Source organism: Cryptotermes secundus, unplaced genomic scaffold, assembly GCF_002891405.2.
Source record: "Cryptotermes secundus unplaced genomic scaffold, Csec_1.0 scaffold1274, whole genome shotgun sequence".
Lineage (NCBI taxonomy): Eukaryota > Metazoa > Arthropoda > Insecta > Blattodea > Kalotermitidae > Cryptotermes > Cryptotermes secundus.
This window is the reverse complement of record NW_019718632.1, coordinates 705,780-726,218: the sequence shown is the minus strand read 5'-3', so window position 1 is coordinate 726,218 and position 20,439 is coordinate 705,780. Positions and strand designations below refer to the sequence as shown.

At 40.4% G+C, this 20,439-nt stretch overlaps 1 protein-coding gene across 3 annotated transcripts; it reads left to right on the top strand.

The window, feature by feature from the left end:
- Positions 1 to 624: 624 nt before the first annotated feature.
- On the top strand, positions 625 to 19,702 carry LOC111863160 (double-strand break repair protein MRE11). Of its 3 annotated transcripts, XM_023849224.2 has the most exons (13): positions 625 to 902; positions 2,280 to 2,442; positions 3,892 to 4,031; positions 6,188 to 6,378; positions 7,265 to 7,472; positions 8,064 to 8,251; positions 10,292 to 10,352; positions 12,084 to 12,301; positions 12,852 to 13,015; positions 14,791 to 14,914; positions 15,785 to 16,009; positions 16,697 to 16,826; positions 17,767 to 19,702. In XM_023849224.2, the coding sequence occupies exons 1-12, from the start codon at positions 803 to 805 to the stop codon at positions 16,823 to 16,825; spliced, it is 1,911 nt and encodes a 636-aa protein (XP_023704992.1). In that variant the 5' UTR covers positions 625 to 802; the 3' UTR covers position 16,826; positions 17,767 to 19,702. The 3 variants fall into 3 exon arrangements, with proteins under 3 accessions (XP_023704992.1, XP_023704985.1, XP_033606873.1); XM_023849217.2 differs by lacking the exon at positions 17,767 to 19,702 and having other exon boundaries at positions 16,697 to 16,938; XM_033750982.1 differs by lacking the exons at positions 625 to 902; positions 2,280 to 2,442; positions 3,892 to 4,031; positions 17,767 to 19,702 and adding an exon at positions 3,137 to 3,645 and having other exon boundaries at positions 16,697 to 16,938.
- Positions 19,703 to 20,439: the final 737 nt, after the last annotated feature.

Genomic DNA, 20,439 nt, shown 5'->3' with positions numbered 1-20,439 from the left:
ACCTCGTACCTAAACATCTTTAGGAAAATATACCACGCATTGATTTCACTGCAACACCTTACGTTAATTTTTTTAATGCTAGTGGGGTGGGAATAAGTCCCTTGTACTGCGGCCTCTTCTGGCCTATTGTACCAGCCCTAAATGATAGGTGAGGGTGATTGTGGAGCAATTGGTGGAATGAAGATTGGCAGGTGAAACCGAAGTACTCGGAGAAAACCTGCACCAGCGCCACTTTGTCCAACACAAATCCCACTTGACCAGACCCGGGATCGAACCCGGTGTGCCGCGGTGTAAAGCCAGCGACTAACCGCTTGAGCGGCCTACCTTACGTTACAACGCATGTGAAATTTGAAAGAGCCATATTCAAAATCCCCGCTCGATTTGGCGGGAAATGGCGGGAGATAAGACAACGTGGTAGGTAAAGGAATATACCGTGCAGCCAATTGCAAGTGCCACAGAGGTTCGGGCACATATGCATTCATTACTACCACCTATGTTTGTATTACCAAGAGCAACCGGATCGAACGGGATGGTTACGAACGGTCTGGACCAATCACAATAGATCTATCGTATCGCAATGTATTTATCTGAACCAATGACAGTGCCTCTTACCAACCTATCGAATCGTGTTTGAGGTCTTTGAGGTCTTTGTGGCGCGTTGAGGTGTATTTGCTTTAACTTATAGAAGAGCATAAAACGTTGAAGAGGTTAAAGACGTGTGGGAGACTATATGTGAAGTGACGACTGGAAATAAGTGGCACAGTCTACACTATACACTTGTAGGATTTATCGTCACACAAAAATGACCACCTTGCCTGACCACATTCCACCTGAGGATATTTTAAATATTCTTGTTGCTAGTGATGTTCATTTGGGATATGCTGAGAAGGATGCGTGCAGAGGTATGGTATGTAATGAGATAGTAGTGGTTTACATGTTGTGCCGAGACCTTATTGATTAAAATTGTTTAAGATATTTTCATTGTTGTAAAGTAAAGCTGCAGTGATGGGAAGAACAGTTGTAAGCATAACCTTCATGAAACAGTGTTTTTCATGTATAAAGGTGAACGATATTAGCTTCATATCACGAATTAACGTTCTATACGCACCTATGAAGTGCAGATTAAAGCAACACCACTTCAGTCCAGAGGAGTCCAGTTCAAATTTCGTCTGTTTGCCTAGCCGTGTAGGGTCTGGTAAATGGGTGTGTATGTTTCAAGGACATTCCTTATGGCATTCACTGATAAGATGATAGCAAATAAAGAATTGAGAAAGATATGGAAAGAAATAGTCACGGCCTGATTTAAGGTGCTCTGGCAGCATTTGCTTGGAGGGACTGAGGCAAACCACAAGAAAAAAATATGACAATCATTGCTCCAGCCAAGATTCAAACTCAACAGCCGCCGAATACAAAGCAGAAGCAATGAACAAGACTGCTCAGTCAGTTGATCTGTATGAATGGTGACAGCATGGGCGGGGGGGGGCAGATGGTATGTTGATTTAGGTTTCTACCATATGATATCACAGTCTCTATCAATATCTGATGATGACACAACCTGAAGAATGTATCCGACAGAGAATAACTGTATGTTAGTTTGGAAAGTGATCATGTATGTGGTTGAATTGTTCTGTGTAAATGCCCTGTTCCCACATTTCACCCATTGCTGTTCATGGTATGATCCATAAATCAGTAAGTTCCTTATCATCTCTGCACTGAACCTCAAAACTTTTCACTGATGATGAATAATAGCCAGCTGTTCTTACTGAATATACCTTGTCATCTGTAGCCCTCCAATAAAGAGAAGGTGATGCAGTTCACTTAAACCGACCTGTAAGTGTCGTGTAATTGTGGCCACTAATCTGTAAACTTGGTCTTGGGTCTGTGACTGCATGTGGGAAGGTCAGAGAGGACGGAAAGGGGTTTTCTACTACCCAACCTCCAAGTCGATGGTTAGAGTGAACACTGATAAAGGTAGCTGCATGCTGTTCCTTGGGCAGGTGCAGTGTTTTTTTAGGTAAAGCCATCTTAGACTGATTTAATAGTAGGTGGAGGGTCAGGCCTGCAGGTAGTTGGTGGCAAACATACAGACTGAATGGTATTTGGGCAACTCTTAACATTGACTCATACATGTGGAAGCTCACTGTTTCCCCAGATGAACAGTAGAGTGGTCAAGGTCAATCTTTTGTAACCAGCACGTGCCTCACCTTCTCTTTGTTGGAGGTTAGTGTAATGGAGTTTGTAGCATCTGGATGTTTAATGCAAAATGGATTTCTTTGCAGGAGAAGACACATACAAAACGTTTGAAGAGGTTCTCCGCATTGCACAGGAGAGGAATGTGGATTTGATATTACTTGGTGGGGATTTGTTTCATGACAGCAAACCAACACAACAGTGCATCCATCGTTGCATATCTCTGATTCGTAAATACTGCATGGGTGACAGGTCAGAAGTGAAATGCCTCGTTTGAATGACCATCTTGATTTCTCACAGTTTTCTTATTGTACAGATGAGATGATAGATTTATAGTGGTCAGATTGTGGTCAGATTTCAGTACCAGGAAGCAGCAATGTGAAATGAATCTCTGGAAGGATTTTGTGACACCTTCCCTTGAAATGCTTTCAAATATGTTGAGAGGCTACCTCAGTCTATAAATCGGCAGCTGAAAGTGCTCGTTGTTTGCCCGGGATGAGGCTGCTTTCATTGTGAATATCACAGTATATAGCAGCTGAAACTAAACAAGGAATAATACTCAAACTATGAAAGTGAAATTCACTCACAACAAGAAACAAAAAAACTGTGGTTTTAGTCCACAAGCGAACTATACCGACAAAGCAACTGCCGCTTGTTGGTGAAGTTAGTGCCAACTTTAGTGGTTAGAGGGTGTCACGTGGTCGGCGCAATGAATCCCCGTGGCTGTTAATTTCGGTTTTCTAGACCGGAGCCTCTATTTCTTTGAAACAGCTCCTCAATAATCCTCACGAGGCTGAGTGGACCCTGTTCCAGGCCCACTACTTCTCAGAAAATCTGGTAGCGCCTGGAATCGAACCCGGACCTGTGGATCTGTGTCCAGGAACTCTGACCACTAGATCAAAGAGGTGGTCGAAATTCACTCATGCAATTAAAAAAGAAAGTTAGAATGAGGATTAAAATCACATCCAAAAATTCTACCATGGCACTTACATATTACTTTAACAGCCATGGCTACTGTATGTATTGGCATTAGTACAGAGCAAATTTAATAATGTCTTAGGCTGCTCCCTGTTAGGTCCATGGTAGGAAGCACGGAAGTTATATTTTTATAGGTTTACTCCTTTCACAAGCTTTCTGCCATGAAGACCCAGATGAATAATGGAAAATAATTTTGGAATGGATCTTAATGAAACAGCTTTTGGTAATATGACATGTGGGCTGGCTGGGAATGTAAACATTGTTAACTGGTTCTGGGATGAGTGTCAGTCAGTATCAGACATGAGGACTGTTTCTGTCGGTTGGTATGACATAAGGAAACGTTGAAAGCCATTCATTTGGATTTTGTTAATCATCCTAGTTCTTTATGTAAAAACTACAGTGTTTCAGAAATGGACTCTATTTCTATCTTCAGGTGGGAAGGACATGCAGCCAATTTCTATTCTGTTAGGCCTACAGATATATATATATATATATATATATATATGTGTGTGTGTGTGTGTTGTTGTCATTCCCGGTCCTGGCTCTTCCAAGTTTCTCAAAATAAAAAGAATCTCTTAATGTCCTGTCCACTTTAAGGCAAAAATAGAACCCATTTCCAGAATTATGTGATTTTGCATGATTGTATGTGATGTTGTATGCTAAACAAAGTCAGACAAATGACAAATTTAATGGAAATATTTGCCTCTGATGTTTGTCCATTAGGCCAGTGGCCATTCAGTTCCTGAGTGATCAAGAAAAGAATTTCAAACACTGCAGTCATCCATTTGTCAATTATGAGGACCCAAATTTGAATATTTCTATTCCTGTCTTCTCGATACATGGCAATCATGATGATCCAGTTGGTGAGCAATATTTCCTGCACACTGGAATTTCACATTTATGTGTAGATTTAGTCATCAGGGTTGTTTCAAGTCATTTGTTAGGCAAAGTGAACACACATTGCCATCAGCAACTGACTGGACCACCTGAGTGTGCAAGTTGAGTGTACTGCTCATTAGGTTGCCTATGGCAGAATGCAAAGAAATATGCGAAACACTGTGGCTGAGTTGGTAATTTTGCTTTGTATTTGGGACATTCAGGCTGACTGAATGCTTTTATGGTTATCTTCAGTTTTTCCAGGAAGCTTTTGGTATAGTACTTTGAAATAGATCATGACTGCTTCCTTCCATATCCTTCCTGTTTCATCCTCTCAGCTGACACTGCATGACAAAGCATGAAATTCAACTAAATATTTTAAAAGTTCAGTTCATACCTCACAGGAAACATCCATTACAATAGCTAACTAATGAGTGCTGTTTAGGGAGGTAATCACTGTTTATTGTGAGAATATACAAAATAATGCACACACTATGAGCAAAATGTAGCCTTCTTTTTAATGTTACGGAAGGTGGTGCACATAGTTACCATTGTTCTTTAGAGAGTTTGTAATACCCTTCATTCCACAACATTTTCGTATTAATTCGCTACATGACGTTCCTCTAGCTGGTCAAGAAATATGCTATTGTTATGTATAGTTGAAGTCCATCACCATCAACACAAAAGCCTGCCTTAGGATTTGATGTCATATATTGTCTTTTATATATTTTAACCACTAAGCTATTTTGTTTGCAGCTAATAGCCCTTATTGTGCTGAAGTACTTTTTCATACTGCCTCACATTTGACATTACACGTGGATCAAAGACAGTGAATTCAGTTGGTGGAGAATACAGCCAACCACGTGCGCCCTTTCAGTTCCTAAATGGCACATCTCCCCTCCAATAACAACACAAACCATGAACGCAAAGTGAATTATCTCATTCTCGTCTGAAAGTGGAGATAGAAGGCTCCAGTACTTATGCTTGTACTTGTTGGTACTATGTTAAGTGTTAGAGTTGCCATGCATCCATCACCAAGTGTGTGTCTATGTAGTACATTAGCTGGTACACTGTGTGCTTGTCATGTTAACATTTTTAGTTCAGATTATGGGTTAATAATGTAAGCTGCAGTATAATTACAATGACATGTACGAGTAAAAGTATTAAAATTTAATTTGTGCCCCTTTTCTGTTATTCGAGTCATTAGTGTATTGGTATTCTTACAGTTGTTCATTGCCCTTGTTCTTGTTGGTCACTGTTTTTGATTTTTTAAGCGTTTGTTGTTGGGTATGTTTCTATAGGGAACTGTGAGCACTGTGTTGTGTCACTAGCTTTGTGGTATGGTTCAGATAGGACAGATGGTTAATAAACCAGGAGCACATATGCTCTGAAGTGGAAGAATTTTAGAAAACTAATCTGATATATTATTAGAAGTAACACTAAAATACAGCATACAGTAACAAATACAAAGTATGACACAAATAATGCAAATAAAGCAAAATGTAACCAGATGGGCCTGCACTGTGCCAATCCCGTTCATATCCCACGTGACCCTTTGAAGACTGAATTTCATCAAAATAATATATAAAAGTTCAGTCCGTATTTCACAGGAAACAAGTTACATCTCCGCTACAGAGCCCAACTGATTAATGCTGTTTAGGAAAACAGCCACTGTTTATTGGGAGAATCATGTAGAACACACAGATACACTCTGTTGGTAGAATTCAGAGTTGTGGTATGTTAACAGCAGGTGGGTAAATATAGTAATCACTGTGCTTTAAAGGGTTTAAAAACTACAGTATGTCGTCGAGGGGTGCAGTGTAGGCTAACTGCCTACTGGAAGAATGGAGGAGTTATGCCGGGACTTTTTTGGAAATAGGAATGAGACAATAATTTGGGAAAGACCCTTCTTTGTCACATGCTTCATAAGCATTAACCCTGTCTTAATGCCAGTAGCAGTGAGAGGGATAGGAAAAACCACATGCAAAGGGATACATTCATAAACAGATGCAGGATGCTGTTCACATAAGTATGCTGCAAGGACAAAAGCATGGTGCAGTGTAGGCTTCTCTCTTTCCGACCCGATACACAGATGCACAAGGAACATACATGGGTGTTAGCTTGCACACTTCTGATGTTGCAGGTCCTGGAAGTGTCAGTTCTCTGGATCTACTTAGTGCTTCAGGGATGGTCAACTATTTTGGCAAATGGACAGATCTGACGCGAGTTGAGATCTCTCCACTGCTCATGCAAAAGGGCGTCACACGCCTTGCACTGTATGGACTCAGCCACTTGAAGGATGAGCGACTTGCCAGGTTGTTTGGGGATCACCGTGTAAGTGCTGTTGTTCGTCTGCTCTTTTCTGTGGACCGGTAAATGCAACGTAAGATTTGGAATGCATAGCTCTCAGCGAGTTTTGTGTCACAATAGGAGATTTTAAATTTCCCAATATTGTGGAGCTGGTTGCAGGATTATAAATTGCAAGTAGTGATAACTGTATTGGATTAAGTTAACATTCAGTCAGCTGGACCATCTGAAAGCATGGTTATAGTAGTGAAAATCTGTCTATCTATATATCTATCCCTACCGATTGTGTCTCCACCTTATCGTGGTGGTGGGGTTTGAGTGCTGAGACCCTGAGAGCTATGCTGGTGGGAGTGTAGCTACTGGTAGGATCACCCATGCCGAACTGGTCCTCCATGTTGGGTGTTGGGTGTGAGGCTAATAAGCTCACACCATAAAAACTAAATTGTTTAGAAACCAGACAGTCAGCCTCAGGTGGATGGATGGATTGAATGGAAATCAACATCAGCGAAGGAGCTGAGATGGTTGGATGATGATCTCCATAAAATGAAGTGAAAGGATGTGGAGGAAAGATGGGAGGGAAATAGAAATAGAAAGAGGGAGGAAAATAGAGAAGAATGGAGGCAGATTGTTCAGGAGGCCAAAGCTCACCCTGAGCTCTAGCGCCAAGGGGAAGGAAGGAAGGAAAGAACGTATATATCTATGGCTCTTGAGTCCTTTTGTTGGACCTTGGGTGCTTTTTCAGTTTCTTTATCCTATACACATTTGTATTTTTTTTATCTCTCCTCCTTGAGCCTCATTTCCATTTTATACAGAACAATGGATGAAAAGCCTTCAGTGCCTTTCATCTACTTGCAGTCTTTCCTTTTCAGTTTCTTAGCAACTCTCTTCATCTTCTGTTGGTTCCACGTTGCAGGTGACAGTGCTTCGGCCACGGGAAAACCAGGAAGAATGGTGCAGTGTCTTTGTATTGCACCAGAATCGAGTAGACCGTGGACCCAAAAGCTACATTGCAGAAGAGATGTTGCCTGCTTTTTTGGATCTTGTGATTTGGGGTCACGAGCATGAATGCAAAATCACTCCTGATTGGAACGATCAGTATAAGTTTTATGTGTATCAACCAGGTAGGTACATAGCATTCCTGGGAACAAATTGTCTTGGAGGTGATAAGTGTGGATTGGGAAGGATGGGACTACCTGTTGTTATAGTGTACGAATGAAAATGAACCAGAAACAGCTCCAGGGACTGAGCTTCTTCTTCCTTTTGACATTCCTACTTGTGTATGGATTGTCTGGCAACCTAGCCTCCATCTTTGTCTTCTGGAAACTCTTTCTACCCCTCTTTTTCCTATGTTCCTATCTGACACCTTTCCTGACTTGTTTGTCTTTATCTTGGAGCATTTAAAACAACATTAATGTTTTCATCTCAGTATAAGAAATAACACAGGACTGGAGAAAAATTACATGTTGATAGAACTGTATAGTTTCTAATTTTCCAAGTTTTATTATCAATGGGGATGCAGTGAGTAGAACATAGAACCTGCATGTGTAAACAAGAAATAAACTTAGAATTTTAATTGGAAAAAGAAAAGGAGAAGTAGATGGGTTGATAATTTGAGGACTTGAACACAGGGTGTCTCAAATACGATTCAAAAGTGCTACCCTCTCAACCATGTTGTCAGCATGTAGACAAGTGAATGACTTCGTTGTTTCCAGGCAGCACTGTTGCCACATCACTGTGTGATGGAGAGGCTGCTGACAAACATGTGGCCATCCTGAGCATATACAAGAGACACTTCAGGATCACCCCTGTTCGGTTGAAAACTGTTCGCCCATTTGTGTTGGACACTATTGTGTTGGCAGACTGTAGAATAGACTTTTCTACGGAGAAACCATCAGACGAGGTGAGCTGGTGTTCTTGCTCAGCAGTAACGTTGCACAGCTGGCTAATCAAATGCATCCCAAACAGTGTTTTGGTTAAAGACTTGTGAATGTAATTTTATGCTGTAAATAGCCAGTCTAATGCTGCAAATGAGTTTGGGACACTTAACATTTAACCCTTTAAACAACAGTGATAAATGTATGTGCCACTGGCTTTAACATGACAGAAGCTTTTGCATTGTACTCAATATATAATTTTGTGCTTCTCAAAATTTTATGCACTTTTCTTTGATCATATAGCCAAAAGCCAGGAACCAGGATAGTGCAGCCAGTATAGCGATGGGCTGGACAGGTGAGGGGTTGGGGTCCGAGTCCCAATAGGGACAAGATCTTTCTGCTCTCCATGTTGTTGAGACCAGCTCTGGGGCCCACCCAGCCTCCTATCCAATGGGTACTGGTGGCTTTTTCCCCAGGGGTAAAGCAGCTAAGCAAACTACACACCTCAAACTAGTGACAAGGTCAAGAATATGCGGATCTATACATCCAGTCCTAGTGTGAAATTAGTTAAGCACAAGGGAAAGTTCACCTTACCTAACCAAAGACAATAAGAGCTACTTTACATTTTGAAATGATTTTTACATTTACTTGAATTTGCATTATTCCTGAATTTGTGCTTCATATTTTGAGTTTTGACAACAGACATTTACTGGGATTTTGCAATCACAGTGTTCAGTTTAGAAAATTCAAAGAAATGCTGGCTCCATTTCAGTCATGTTCGAGGTCTGTCTTGATGAAACAGGCTTATCTGTGCATATGGAAGTTTCTAAACCTCACATGAAAGAGAGAGATGAGCTGGGTCCTCAAGAAAAAGGAACAAGTGACTCTCTTTGACTTGTTAAAGAAATAATGTTGCATGTAGGTTATATTTGCATTTACAGTGTTATTGTGTTCAACATGTCACAATATTTAAATGTCTTATCAAAGTTACATTATTTTGTCTTGTATTCCATCGTTTTCATTTCCTCGATTTTACAACTTTGTTGATGTAGTGTTTATTTTAGTTTGTTCTGTCAAAAGTATAAAATTGAGATTTCACTATAGTCATGTGTTTTGTGTGATCTTCACAGTGAAAGTTAATTGTTTCCCTGAACAGCAGTCATCAGATTAACCTGTTGGTCTTTGTAGTAGAGATGTATGTTTTCTATGAGGCATTAACTGCATTTATATGTAGGGGGAACATATTGGGATATGGTAGGATAATGTTTAGAGTAGTGGGTTTTCAGGAGGTGAAATGGACTGAACTGGTTCAGTATCATGTACAGTGTGAACTTTGGGTATTAGTTATGTTACGGTATTTTGTAGGAAGATGATATGTGTAAGAGGGATGAAGTAGCATGAGGGTGGAGAAAACTGCATGATGAGAAGGTTCGTAATTTGTAGTTGCCAACAGATGTTATCAAATTGAGAATCAGATGGGTGGGACATATAGAATGCATAGAAGAGATGTGAAAGAAAAGTAAAATTGTCTGTGGTCTTAACTGAGCAACACACCATGAAGGCATATAGCAGAGTGTAGGCATAGTTGCATGCATACTTAACTTGGACACTAAATGGAGGTGAGTGGTCACTTTACCCTTTGAGGTTAGGCTGTGTTGGCCTCACTCACCACAGTAGAGGGTCAGAAGGAAAAGTGCAATGGATGAATTCTTCTGGCTTGTGATAGGTCCCAGTAATAGGCTTTTGTGAGCATTTTACTGAACTTTTGAGCTCCATAAAAACAGTAACACTTGTATTCAGACTGTCTCAGGTTCACATCTCAGCCCAGAAGTCGGCTGCCCCAATTGAGATTATGGTTTTCTTTAGTCCCTCTTGGCAAATGTCAGGATGAGAACCTCAAATTAGGCCTCAAGCAATTTTTCCCATGTCCTTTCCCGTTCATAAAACATGGTCATGCCAAGATTCGATGGTGTATAGTCTGAGGCACAGATAGTATGGTAAGTACAGGAGTTAGATCAATTTCAGGCTCTGAACTTGTAAATATGTCCTTTGTTTCTTGGTTGCAGGTTCAGAAGTATGTCACTGAGCATATAGAAACCTTGATTGACCGTGCAACTTATATCTCAGGTACACTGAACTTGTCAGGGCGCTTTACTGTGTTCTGCAGTTTGTTTACCCCTAGCTAATATCAGTAGATTAATTAAATCTCCAGCTGCATGAGGATAAAGTCAGTATTTAACTGTATGGATACCAGTTTCTGCCTCCATCACAGGAGCTGGTGTGACAAATGTCAATTTGACATGATACTTTATGTCACAGAGTATGCTCTCAGGTTCCTTGTGTGCCACTGAGGGAACTGTAGACAGAGTGAGATACTCCATGGCATCCTTCCTGAGCATGTGGCGTTTTAGGGACAATGGGCATGGGCAGTCGGTCATTGTCATTATCATCGCTTGTCATTGGCCCTTGCTTATGATATATTCTGATGGGCGAACAACAAACAATGTGGATTGTGACAACTAATCTTTTATTTTCTGAATGATGTGCACTGGGTTTGGGGATACCACTAACAGTGCACTGGGTTTGGGGATACCAGTAACAGTGCACTGGGTTTGGGGATACCACTAACTTGGCCAGCTGAGAGCAGATTGTGCTGGAGAATGTCCGATGTGGCCGATCAGCTGTGACAGCAAATCATATGCTAATAGTGTGATTAACCAAGAAAACTGNGGTTTGGGGATACCACTAACTTGGCCAGCTGAGAGCAGATTGTGCTAAAGAATGTCCGATGTGGCTGCTCAGCTGAGAAGACTGAATTGCATATAATCATATGCTAATAGTGTGATTAACCAAGAAAACTTCATACATGTGGCATGTATGAAGAAAATGGAAAATGCTTGGATATTTTTAGTGTGAAAATATCAAAGGAAGAGACCTGGTCATAGATGGAAAGGTATTATTAAAATAGTTTGCAATGAAATTGTGAGGATCTCATTTGGCCACATGTGTCCTCTTCTTTCCTTCCCCCTCCCTTTGATTGGTCACTCCTATTCTCTGTAACCCATTTGTTTCGCCTCATTTATTTAGGAGGGTCATTCGGAAAGTAGAGAGTGTTTGGTGATTAAAAAAAAGAAATGAATAAAATGAAAGACATTTATTTTACATTACTACAGACCTTAAATCGTTTTTCTACATGATCCCCATGAAGATTCAGGCACTTGTCATACTGTGTAATGAGTTGCTATATGCTTGCATTGTAGAAATCTGCCGCCAGTCTACTGAACCAATCTTTGACCATCCAAGAAGAAGGCTGCACCATAGCTCAAGCAGTTAGTCACTGGCTTCCCACCACGGCGGCCAGGGTTCGACCCCAGGTCTGGTCGAGTGGGATTTGTGGTGGACAAAGTGGCACTGGGGCATGTTTTCTCCGAGTACTTCTATTTCCCCTGCCAATCTTCATTCTACCATTTTCTCTGTCATAATCACCCAGGGCAGGCTACAATAGGCCAATCAATGGCCGCCGTGCTGAGTGGACCCAGTTGGACTCCACCCCCCCACTAAGCAAATTTAAAGAAAAAAAATTAACCATCCAAGAAGACCACAGTATAAATCTTAATTGCCATGGAAACCTTAAATCTTGTATTGCACAGGATCTTTCATTTGGCTGTGCATAGTTCAGGCTGTTAGCACCAGCCTTAGGTTTCAGTACTGAGTGCCTTTGTGTGATGTCGGTCATGGCTGAAGTGGCAGTGGATTTTTAACTTTTTAACAAAAGTAGTCCTGTGGACACAACTTTGTATGGAAGTGCGAAGTCCTGTGCCTGTTAATACAAGTGATATCGATTATTGTTACTGTAAGGTGATGAGTCGCAGATGGTTTTGCCGCTAATTCGTCTCCGAGTCCAGTATTCTGAAGAGAAGCATTTGTTTAATGCAGTCCGCTTTGGCCTGCATTATACTGGAAGGGTTGCCAACCCATCTGACATGGTGGTCTTTCATAAGCTGCGAAGTGTGAAGGAGAAGACAGAAAACAGATTCGACAAGGACGCTCTGGAGAACCTTGTTAATGTGGATGGAGTGAGTATTGTTTAGTAGACACTGTATCAGCTATAGAAATTATATAGCACTGGTAGAAGAATGATTGTCATTGGTGAGTTGGGTGGAACAACCTGTGTTTGCATTTATCTGGAGGGACTGAGGTAAAGCACAGAATAACTGGCAGCTTTGAGATATGAAGCCAGTGGCCTCAACAGTATCAGACCTACAAGAACTTACACAGCAAAGTAAAAAAATCTTCCATGTTCATACTTGTAGTTCAAATAAATCATGAGTAGTTTTTTTGCATAATCATTGCATATGCATACTGGTTACAACATATACCACCTGCTTTAACAATAATAAAAAATGCATTTTACTCACATGGTGTATTCTCACAGTAAATGGATTATTTTCCTGGACAGCATTAACCATTTGATGTTTGTAATGGAGATGTAGTGTGTTTTCTTTGATGTAGGGATCAAATTTTTATAAATGACAGTATTTAGATGAATTTTGAGCTTTGGGGTGTTAAACTGAAAATTCTATGTCTGGAAATATGAAGGTAGTCTCCCTGTGTTTTACATTACAGCAGCTAGGATTGACAGGGAGCAAAGTGCAGGCAGTCGTGGAGCGCTACTTTGCAGAGGTCACCCCTGACAAACACCTCAAGATCCTGTCTGTTAAAGGGCTGGCGGAGGCAGCATCTAGATTTGTCGACAAGGACGACAAAGATGCAATATTTTGTTTAGTCGAGTAAGATTATTATAAACATTGTCCTTGTGATAGTGTCGCGTGTGCCATAGAGCAAGAGAAAGATATTCTGGGAAGAAAATAAGGTTAGGTTATGGTAGATTAGGAACCTGCTTCTCTTTAAGAAATCAGTCCTTGTAGTGAAGCCAGTAGAAGCTTTTCTGCTAATATGGTAAACATTTTGGCTACCACAGGATTGCAAGAGAATGTCAAAGCCTTGTGTAATTCCTGTGTTGATAATTTAAGTAAACGAGAAACCAGGTTTTGGACACATCTGTAAGCATCATGAGTGTAATGTGTATACGCATGTGTACACGAGGGGTGGAGGCAGTTGTTGCTCCCAAAATGGAACTGAAAGGCTGTTTAGCCTGGCAGTGGACACAATTACAGTGAAACTCCCATTTAAACTTTCTCTGAGGGGCAATGGATTTGAACATGAAACTATCAAAAATCTTAAGTGAAGGAAATTAACACTTGAGGGGTTTTTTATTTGATTTAATTTTATGTATTTCACAACACTGTCCGTGCATTAGAGTATATAGTGTCAAATGGTCCGATAGATCAATAATAAATTGGAGGGATTTAGAAGGAAGTGCTTATAGTTTAATCAAGGTACAATCCCATCATTTGCCTAGAGGTACTGAGGTAAAAGCATGAAAACCCTCAGTCAGAATAGCCAATGTCTTGGCTGATATTCAAGTCGAGCATTTCCTGAATGCAAATCCAGATGATAACCAGTCAGTACACTGAGATTATTGATCTGGGACCACTGAAATAGAATGTTATACAAGTGAGGATTTTAATGTGGGCTCCACTATAATGCATTCATGGTGACAACGTGAGGAGAGCACTCACCTTGCTGTTACTGTGTTTCGCTATACTGAGTCCGCAGAAGGAGCCCTCTGCTGTCTGTTTCCCATGGCGTTTCAGCTCGCATAATAACCTCATGGTAACTCCCACTAGCAAAAGCACTTTCAACTGGTTAACATAGACCATCGGGGTGCTGGGGTGCTGAACAGTAGGCAGAGAGTGAGTATCCTCCCTCACCATCCATAGTACTTCTTCCTCAGGCCGTACTCAATGGTTGAAAATAGTTTGAACATCTACTTAGAAAAATGTTTTGGTTACAAGAAGATGGGAGTAGCATTTTGCGGTGCCTAGCTATGGCTCCTGCCTTCACTCAGTGCACAGGATTCATTTATTTGCTAACTGCCCTAAACACGTGTGGGCCAGGCATGAGAATGGCAAAAAAATATTAAATTATAAGAGATGTGTTTATGACTTACCAGTGTTGTTGAGTTTGTCATTTCCTCTGCCAATCTGACCAGTTGAGATTGCCAAAACACCAAAATCAACTCCTGAACACCATGTGAGAAATCAGTTGTCACTGGTGACCACCAACCATATTTCTCGACTCCTGACCTTTGTAGTCCTCCAGACTACGGATGAGGTACAGTGCTGAGCAGAATGTTAGAGAATGTTAACCTTTTTGTTCTGAGTATCAGAATTTTCTGTTTCCCACGTTTTTAAATAATGTAGTAGTTTCTTATACAGTGGAACCTGCATTTAATGTTCAATTTCAATGATCCCATGCCAATAATATCAGTATTAAACTTCTTACAGTTAAGATTTTCCTCAGTTTAATATTAAAGTCAACTGTCCCAAAAAGACTGAGGTTTTTACTCTAGTACCTAAATGTTTGTGAACACTTGGTGGCAGACAGAGCAAGTGGTACATCAGCTGCTCAGTACTTATCTGTTGCTTTGCTTTGTTTTCAGCCACCAGATAAAGAAAACAGTGGACCGCCTGCTGTCAATGAACGTGACAGAAGAGGATATCGATGATGCCATTGAAAACTTTCGGCAGGAACGGCTCCTAAAGGCTGAAGAAGAAGCCAAAGACGTGAGCACATAAACATTTATCACCCTGCAGGTGCAATTAAAGCTTCTTTCTGGCCACCTCAGGATATTCTTGTTTTTGCAGAGAACCTGTTCTCTTATCAGTATCAATGAGAAGATAATGCCCGCTATTCTGTCATGAATTTTGACAGTCAGAGTTGGTAGTAGTTGGAGCAGAAGATGTCACCTGTAAGTGGCAGTGGATGATGCAGTGTTCACCTTTGCCAGTAGAACAGATTTTCACAATAGAGACACATTTTTAAGAGCTTATTCTTTCCATAACATGGGAGGCATGCTGTGCTCATCTTCAAACTGTATGCACAATCTATTCTCTGTACTATGACTGGAAACATTTCTGTTAATGCTTTTTTCTAAGGAAGGCATAGGCTAGGAAGGTCAAATAGCCATAACTGGAAGCAGTAGTCATAGAAAGTTTTATGTAAATGTAGCCTGTTATAGGCCCATTAGCCTCCCTCACCCCCTTCGTAGACCTCTTGAAGAACCAGCTACTCACAATACTGAATAGTAGTTGTATGTTCTTACAGCATATGACAGTGTTTGCATCAAGGGGTTTGGTATAGCAGTAATGCTATATGTAGACTTTTAATGAGGAGCTTCTTGGTTCCAGTTTTGGACAGGGCACTGGCTATTCTGACTGAGGTTTTCCTGAGTTCCTCCAGGCAGTGTTGGGACAGCACCTCAATTAAACCATGATGGCTTCATCAGGCATCCTCTCATTTGACACATATGAAGTATAAATCACACAAAAAAAGGATTATGACTGTGAACTGGTTAAGGATAAGATGAAATGGTGAGCTTTCATAGTTTACCTCAGAAGCAACAATTCTCCATATGTGTACCATTGTTGATTTAGGCACGAGCCATTCTGGATCATCCTTCTCGACAGACCTTCGGGAAAAAGACACAACCAAAGAGCAGTTTCATCGATTCTGACTCAGATAGTGATGTTGTGATGGATCAAGGCCACACTGTTGCCAGTGCCAGCCACAGTGAAAGAGGTAGGGGACGAGGAACAGCAGTCAGATCTCGCAGAGGCAGGGGATCTCGGGCCAGAGGCACCACATCCTCTCGGGGACGGGTGAGTAGACATCTAAAAATGTTCTCAGGTCTGATATCCCTGTGGGTGTAAGAAAATTATTATTGATAAGACAAAGAATTTCTTCTGGAAAGATTATGTCCACTTGCCTTGGGATAAAAGGTAAAGTTACCCCTGTGCTTAACTAATTAAGCACTATGCCATAAAGATGTATGGGGGAGTATAAACCCACTTTTTATTGACCTTGGCACTAGTTGGAGTTGGAGTAGCAGTCAGCTTCACGCCCCATCCACTTTATCCCAGGGGAAAGAGCCCCTGGTACCCATTGGATAGGAGGCTCGGTGGGCTCCAGAGCTGGTCTGGACAATGTGGAGAATTGAAAATTCTTGCTCCCACAGGGATTCAAACTCCAACCCCTTGGTTGCCCAGTCTATAGCCAGTCACTATGCTGACTGCACTATCCTGGCTCTGTTACTTGTCTTGGGATAGTTATCCTAAATTGATAAATTTTATGTTTTGAGGTTTCAGGTTCATATAGCAGTAAAAATTAAGGTCATGATTTTCTGAGATGTGATTCTGTGTGGTTTGGTAGATGGGTATAAATACTTACTCCATGTTCACAATAGAAGAGTTCTTGGAGCCGAACCTTTTCTGTTCTGTTACCAGTGAGGTACTTGTAATGTGTTCTAATGTTTGATAGTGCCAAATCACTGTGCACCGTTTCCACAGGACCAAGGTGAGGCTGTGGTCCAGACCAGCATCAGGGATGCATTCAGCCAAAGGCAGGATAGACGTTCCTCTCATGCAACTTCCTCTGGGAACAGATCGGTGATTTTTGTTGATGATTCTGATGACTAAGGTATAGTGTGATTGATCAGAGTTGTGATGATCCATTGCAGCATTTCATATCCACATGTCCACATTCGTGTCAGTATCACCGAGTAACCCATAAATAAATAATGTTACTGCCAGTCCTGGTGCTTCAGGATAAACTTGAATTGGGGAATGTGATGGGAATATAATTTGCATAGTTGTGTGCACAGCACAGTACAAGGTCAGCCTTTAAGCATCATGCAGATTGTGTCATGATAGGCACAGGAGAACCTGCCCCACTCATTGGCTTGGTCAGATCACTTGCAAGGATAAGGTCTGAACAGAGCAACACACAGTGGAGAGGAATGAGGTGTAGAATTTTGAAGTTGCTGAGGATTAAGACTGTGGTCATCTGGATTGTAATACTGGGTACTTCTGTGGGAGAATGCTGATGTTTCAGAGGAACCAGCTGTTTCCATCTCTATGGTTAAAGTGTTTAGGTTGAGGAATAGGCTTGATTATGTAGGCATGTTACAAAAAAGGTGTGCCTGCCATCGACTGGGGCCCTGAAAAGGGCTGTTATTTACCCAGTTTTCAGTACAGATTTCTCTCCTATGAGAAGGATTCTGCTTAGGAACTAATTGATTAAAATGACTGTTCCAATGTAAGTTGTTATCAACTTGCTAACCAAGAAGTTTGTGTTTATTGAGTTTTTATATTTATCATTACACCCAATTTCTAACAGATACTATGGTGAATTGTCTATTATAAATGTTGTTATACTTTTTTTACTTAGATTCAGACCCAGTTTGTTGGCAGTAAACCATTTAGTCATTAGAAGGAGGATGCATTTATGGTCTGAGGGAGGTCATTTATATAAAGGAAAATGTGTCCCTGTGCTTAACTAATTGGGCACTATGCCATGAAGACATATGGGAGAGTGGATGTGTAGATACACGTATTCTTGACCTGGGCACTAGTTGCAGGTGTGTTGTCACCTTCACGCCCTGGCTGCTTCAACCCCAGGGAAAGAGGCCATGATACCCAACATCAGTCCGGATAACATGGAAAAGAAAATAATCTTGTCCCTATAGGGACCATCCAGCCAGTTGCTATACCAACTGTGCTTACAGATTATGAAAAGCAAAGGCCCTGCAGTGACCCTAAAGGAACTCCACAATGATGAAATAAAAGTACAAAATAGACAAACACATCCCAAGAACAAAATACAATATAATGGACTTGTTTACACATTATTTATTAAATTAGCACTGGAAGAATTTGCTTACAGACACATCACTCAATGATACACACTTCACAGCTTCCTAGTTACGGCAGGCCAACAGCGGGACTGTGAACTAAGAGAGCTTGTCCACATGCAAAGATTGGATATATAGTGACACAAATTGTCATGTATGTATGTTGTTATCATAAAGAAAGTTAACCCTTCAGTGTCATGCCATTTGAATCCCTAATTACTGCTGTGCTGTGGGAGGATTTATATTTCTGCTTTATAAGCTAAATTTGTTTCAGAAGGACATTACTTCCCCAATAATTAGATGATTTTAACGAAACTTTCAGAGAGTTTATAAATGAAAGAAATTTGACCTTGATAGTTGAGCTTGTATGGCGAGTCGTGAAGCAGCCCTCAACACAAAGACACTGTCTCCTCCTTCCTGATGTTCTCATGACACGCAACACACCTCTCTGTTGACCTTGTTGGAGGAATGCTCTCTGGGAAATTTCTTTCAAGTCCACTTCGATACCACACAAGTAGAGCCTGAATCATGTCAATTTTGAATTTCAAGAGACCAATTCATTTCCCTTGTGAATTTGCTCTGCAGATAACCATGGAGTTCAGAATTGTGGCACTGAGTAATCTTCTGCACATTTTGATGTACCAGTTCTTCGTCTTTTCTCTTTCTAGAAAGTAAGCATGAAGAAGCTGATCTTTCAGATCAGTTCTTATCATGTTTAAGTTGCAGTCCAGAATTTAAATAGCATTTCCTCTTTCTCCCTCCTGTTTTATTTTCACCTTTCTCATTCTGTCACCATTTCAGCACAGACAGTGGGGCCAGAATGCAGAGTTCCAACACAATCAGTTACCATAAATTTTGGTTTTATAGCCAGTGCTGGTGCACTGTAGAAGTTGACCATCCATGATGTGTGCCCTTTGCCAAGCAACGGTTCCATAAGAGACAACACAACAGCTGGTTTTTACTTTTCTTCTCTGATGTTGGTGTTAACCGAAATCTGTCGTCTTCCAGTATAAATAACGAAGGCCTACAGATTGTGTGAGCTGGATTCACAAAGCTCTTAAGATTCCATTCTGATGACTTCAATGGAATGTACTGTTTAAATGAAAGCCTCCCTTTCCATACTGTCAAAGACTTGTCTATGGCAATATTCTGGTCTAGTATTCACAAATTTTGAAAATTTCTGTTCAGATAGGACATCACGACATATTTTGGGAAGTTCTGGAAGGACCAGAAATATAAATTCGCTATTTCAATTACGCTATCCCGGTAATGATAATAAACATTAAATGATTAGAAATATGTGGAAACTGCCCATATTCAAGCAAGTGTGACAACGCAAGCTTCATTGCTTAGCAATTCAACTTTTCATTACTTATGTATATAATCCCAATGAAATCAATTATCAATCTTTTTAACCCTGTAATAAAAAAATTCATCAATACCATAAAATGAATGTAAATGGAGAAATTGTAATAGTGCTTTCTTGAATCGATTTTTGTTTCTGGATAACTGTTTTATTTTGCTTGGAAGACTATTATAAATTTTGATTCCAAAATACTGTGGACCTTTCTGAAATGCTGTTAGATTTGACAGATTTGTTAGATGTCCGACTCTAGGTTACATAAGAAGATACAGTTACAGTTCTACAATTCTGGTTCAGTGTGTTCATTATTGTTATTCTTCAATTCTTCGAACGCAAGTTCGTCTGTGTATACGGTGTAACTGTAATAAATACTATAGGACAGTTCAACTAGTGGTTGTCTCTTCATATGACATCCCACATAACTATGCATTTGGTAAGTTAATATATATTTATGAGTTTATTATAATAAACATGCAATTTAATTATTGCAGAATCTAGAGTTTGGACCTATAGCCCTTTAGACCTGTCAAGAGCGTCGAGAGAAACTAGGGCTAGAACGAGTTCTGACCTTAGTTAATCATAGCTATCTCTTTCGACACTACTCAACGTCGATCCGCCACACAGCGTAATAAAACTAGTTCAACTAGTGGTTGTCTCTTCGTATGACATCCCACAAATATAACAGAAGTATAAAAAATAGAATATAAGCTTATTAGAAAAAACATAACTATCGATATACAATAACAATAACCTCACTTTACTGTCTTTCAGGGTGGACAACTGAGAAAAATTTAAAAGGAGTCGAGATGTAATTGCGAAAAATTACACTAACTAGTTATTATAAATTGTTTTGCCAGATATTCTGATATCTTGTTGAAACGTATCGTACACTCCATTGCAATGTGTTTTCGATTAATACATTTGCACTACAGTCGTCTAGTTACGGTCGGTGGTAACCTCGGATCGCGCAAAATTATTTAATTGTCTGTGATAACAGTGATATTGTTGTGCGGTCAGTGAAAAATGCTCTCTGGTCA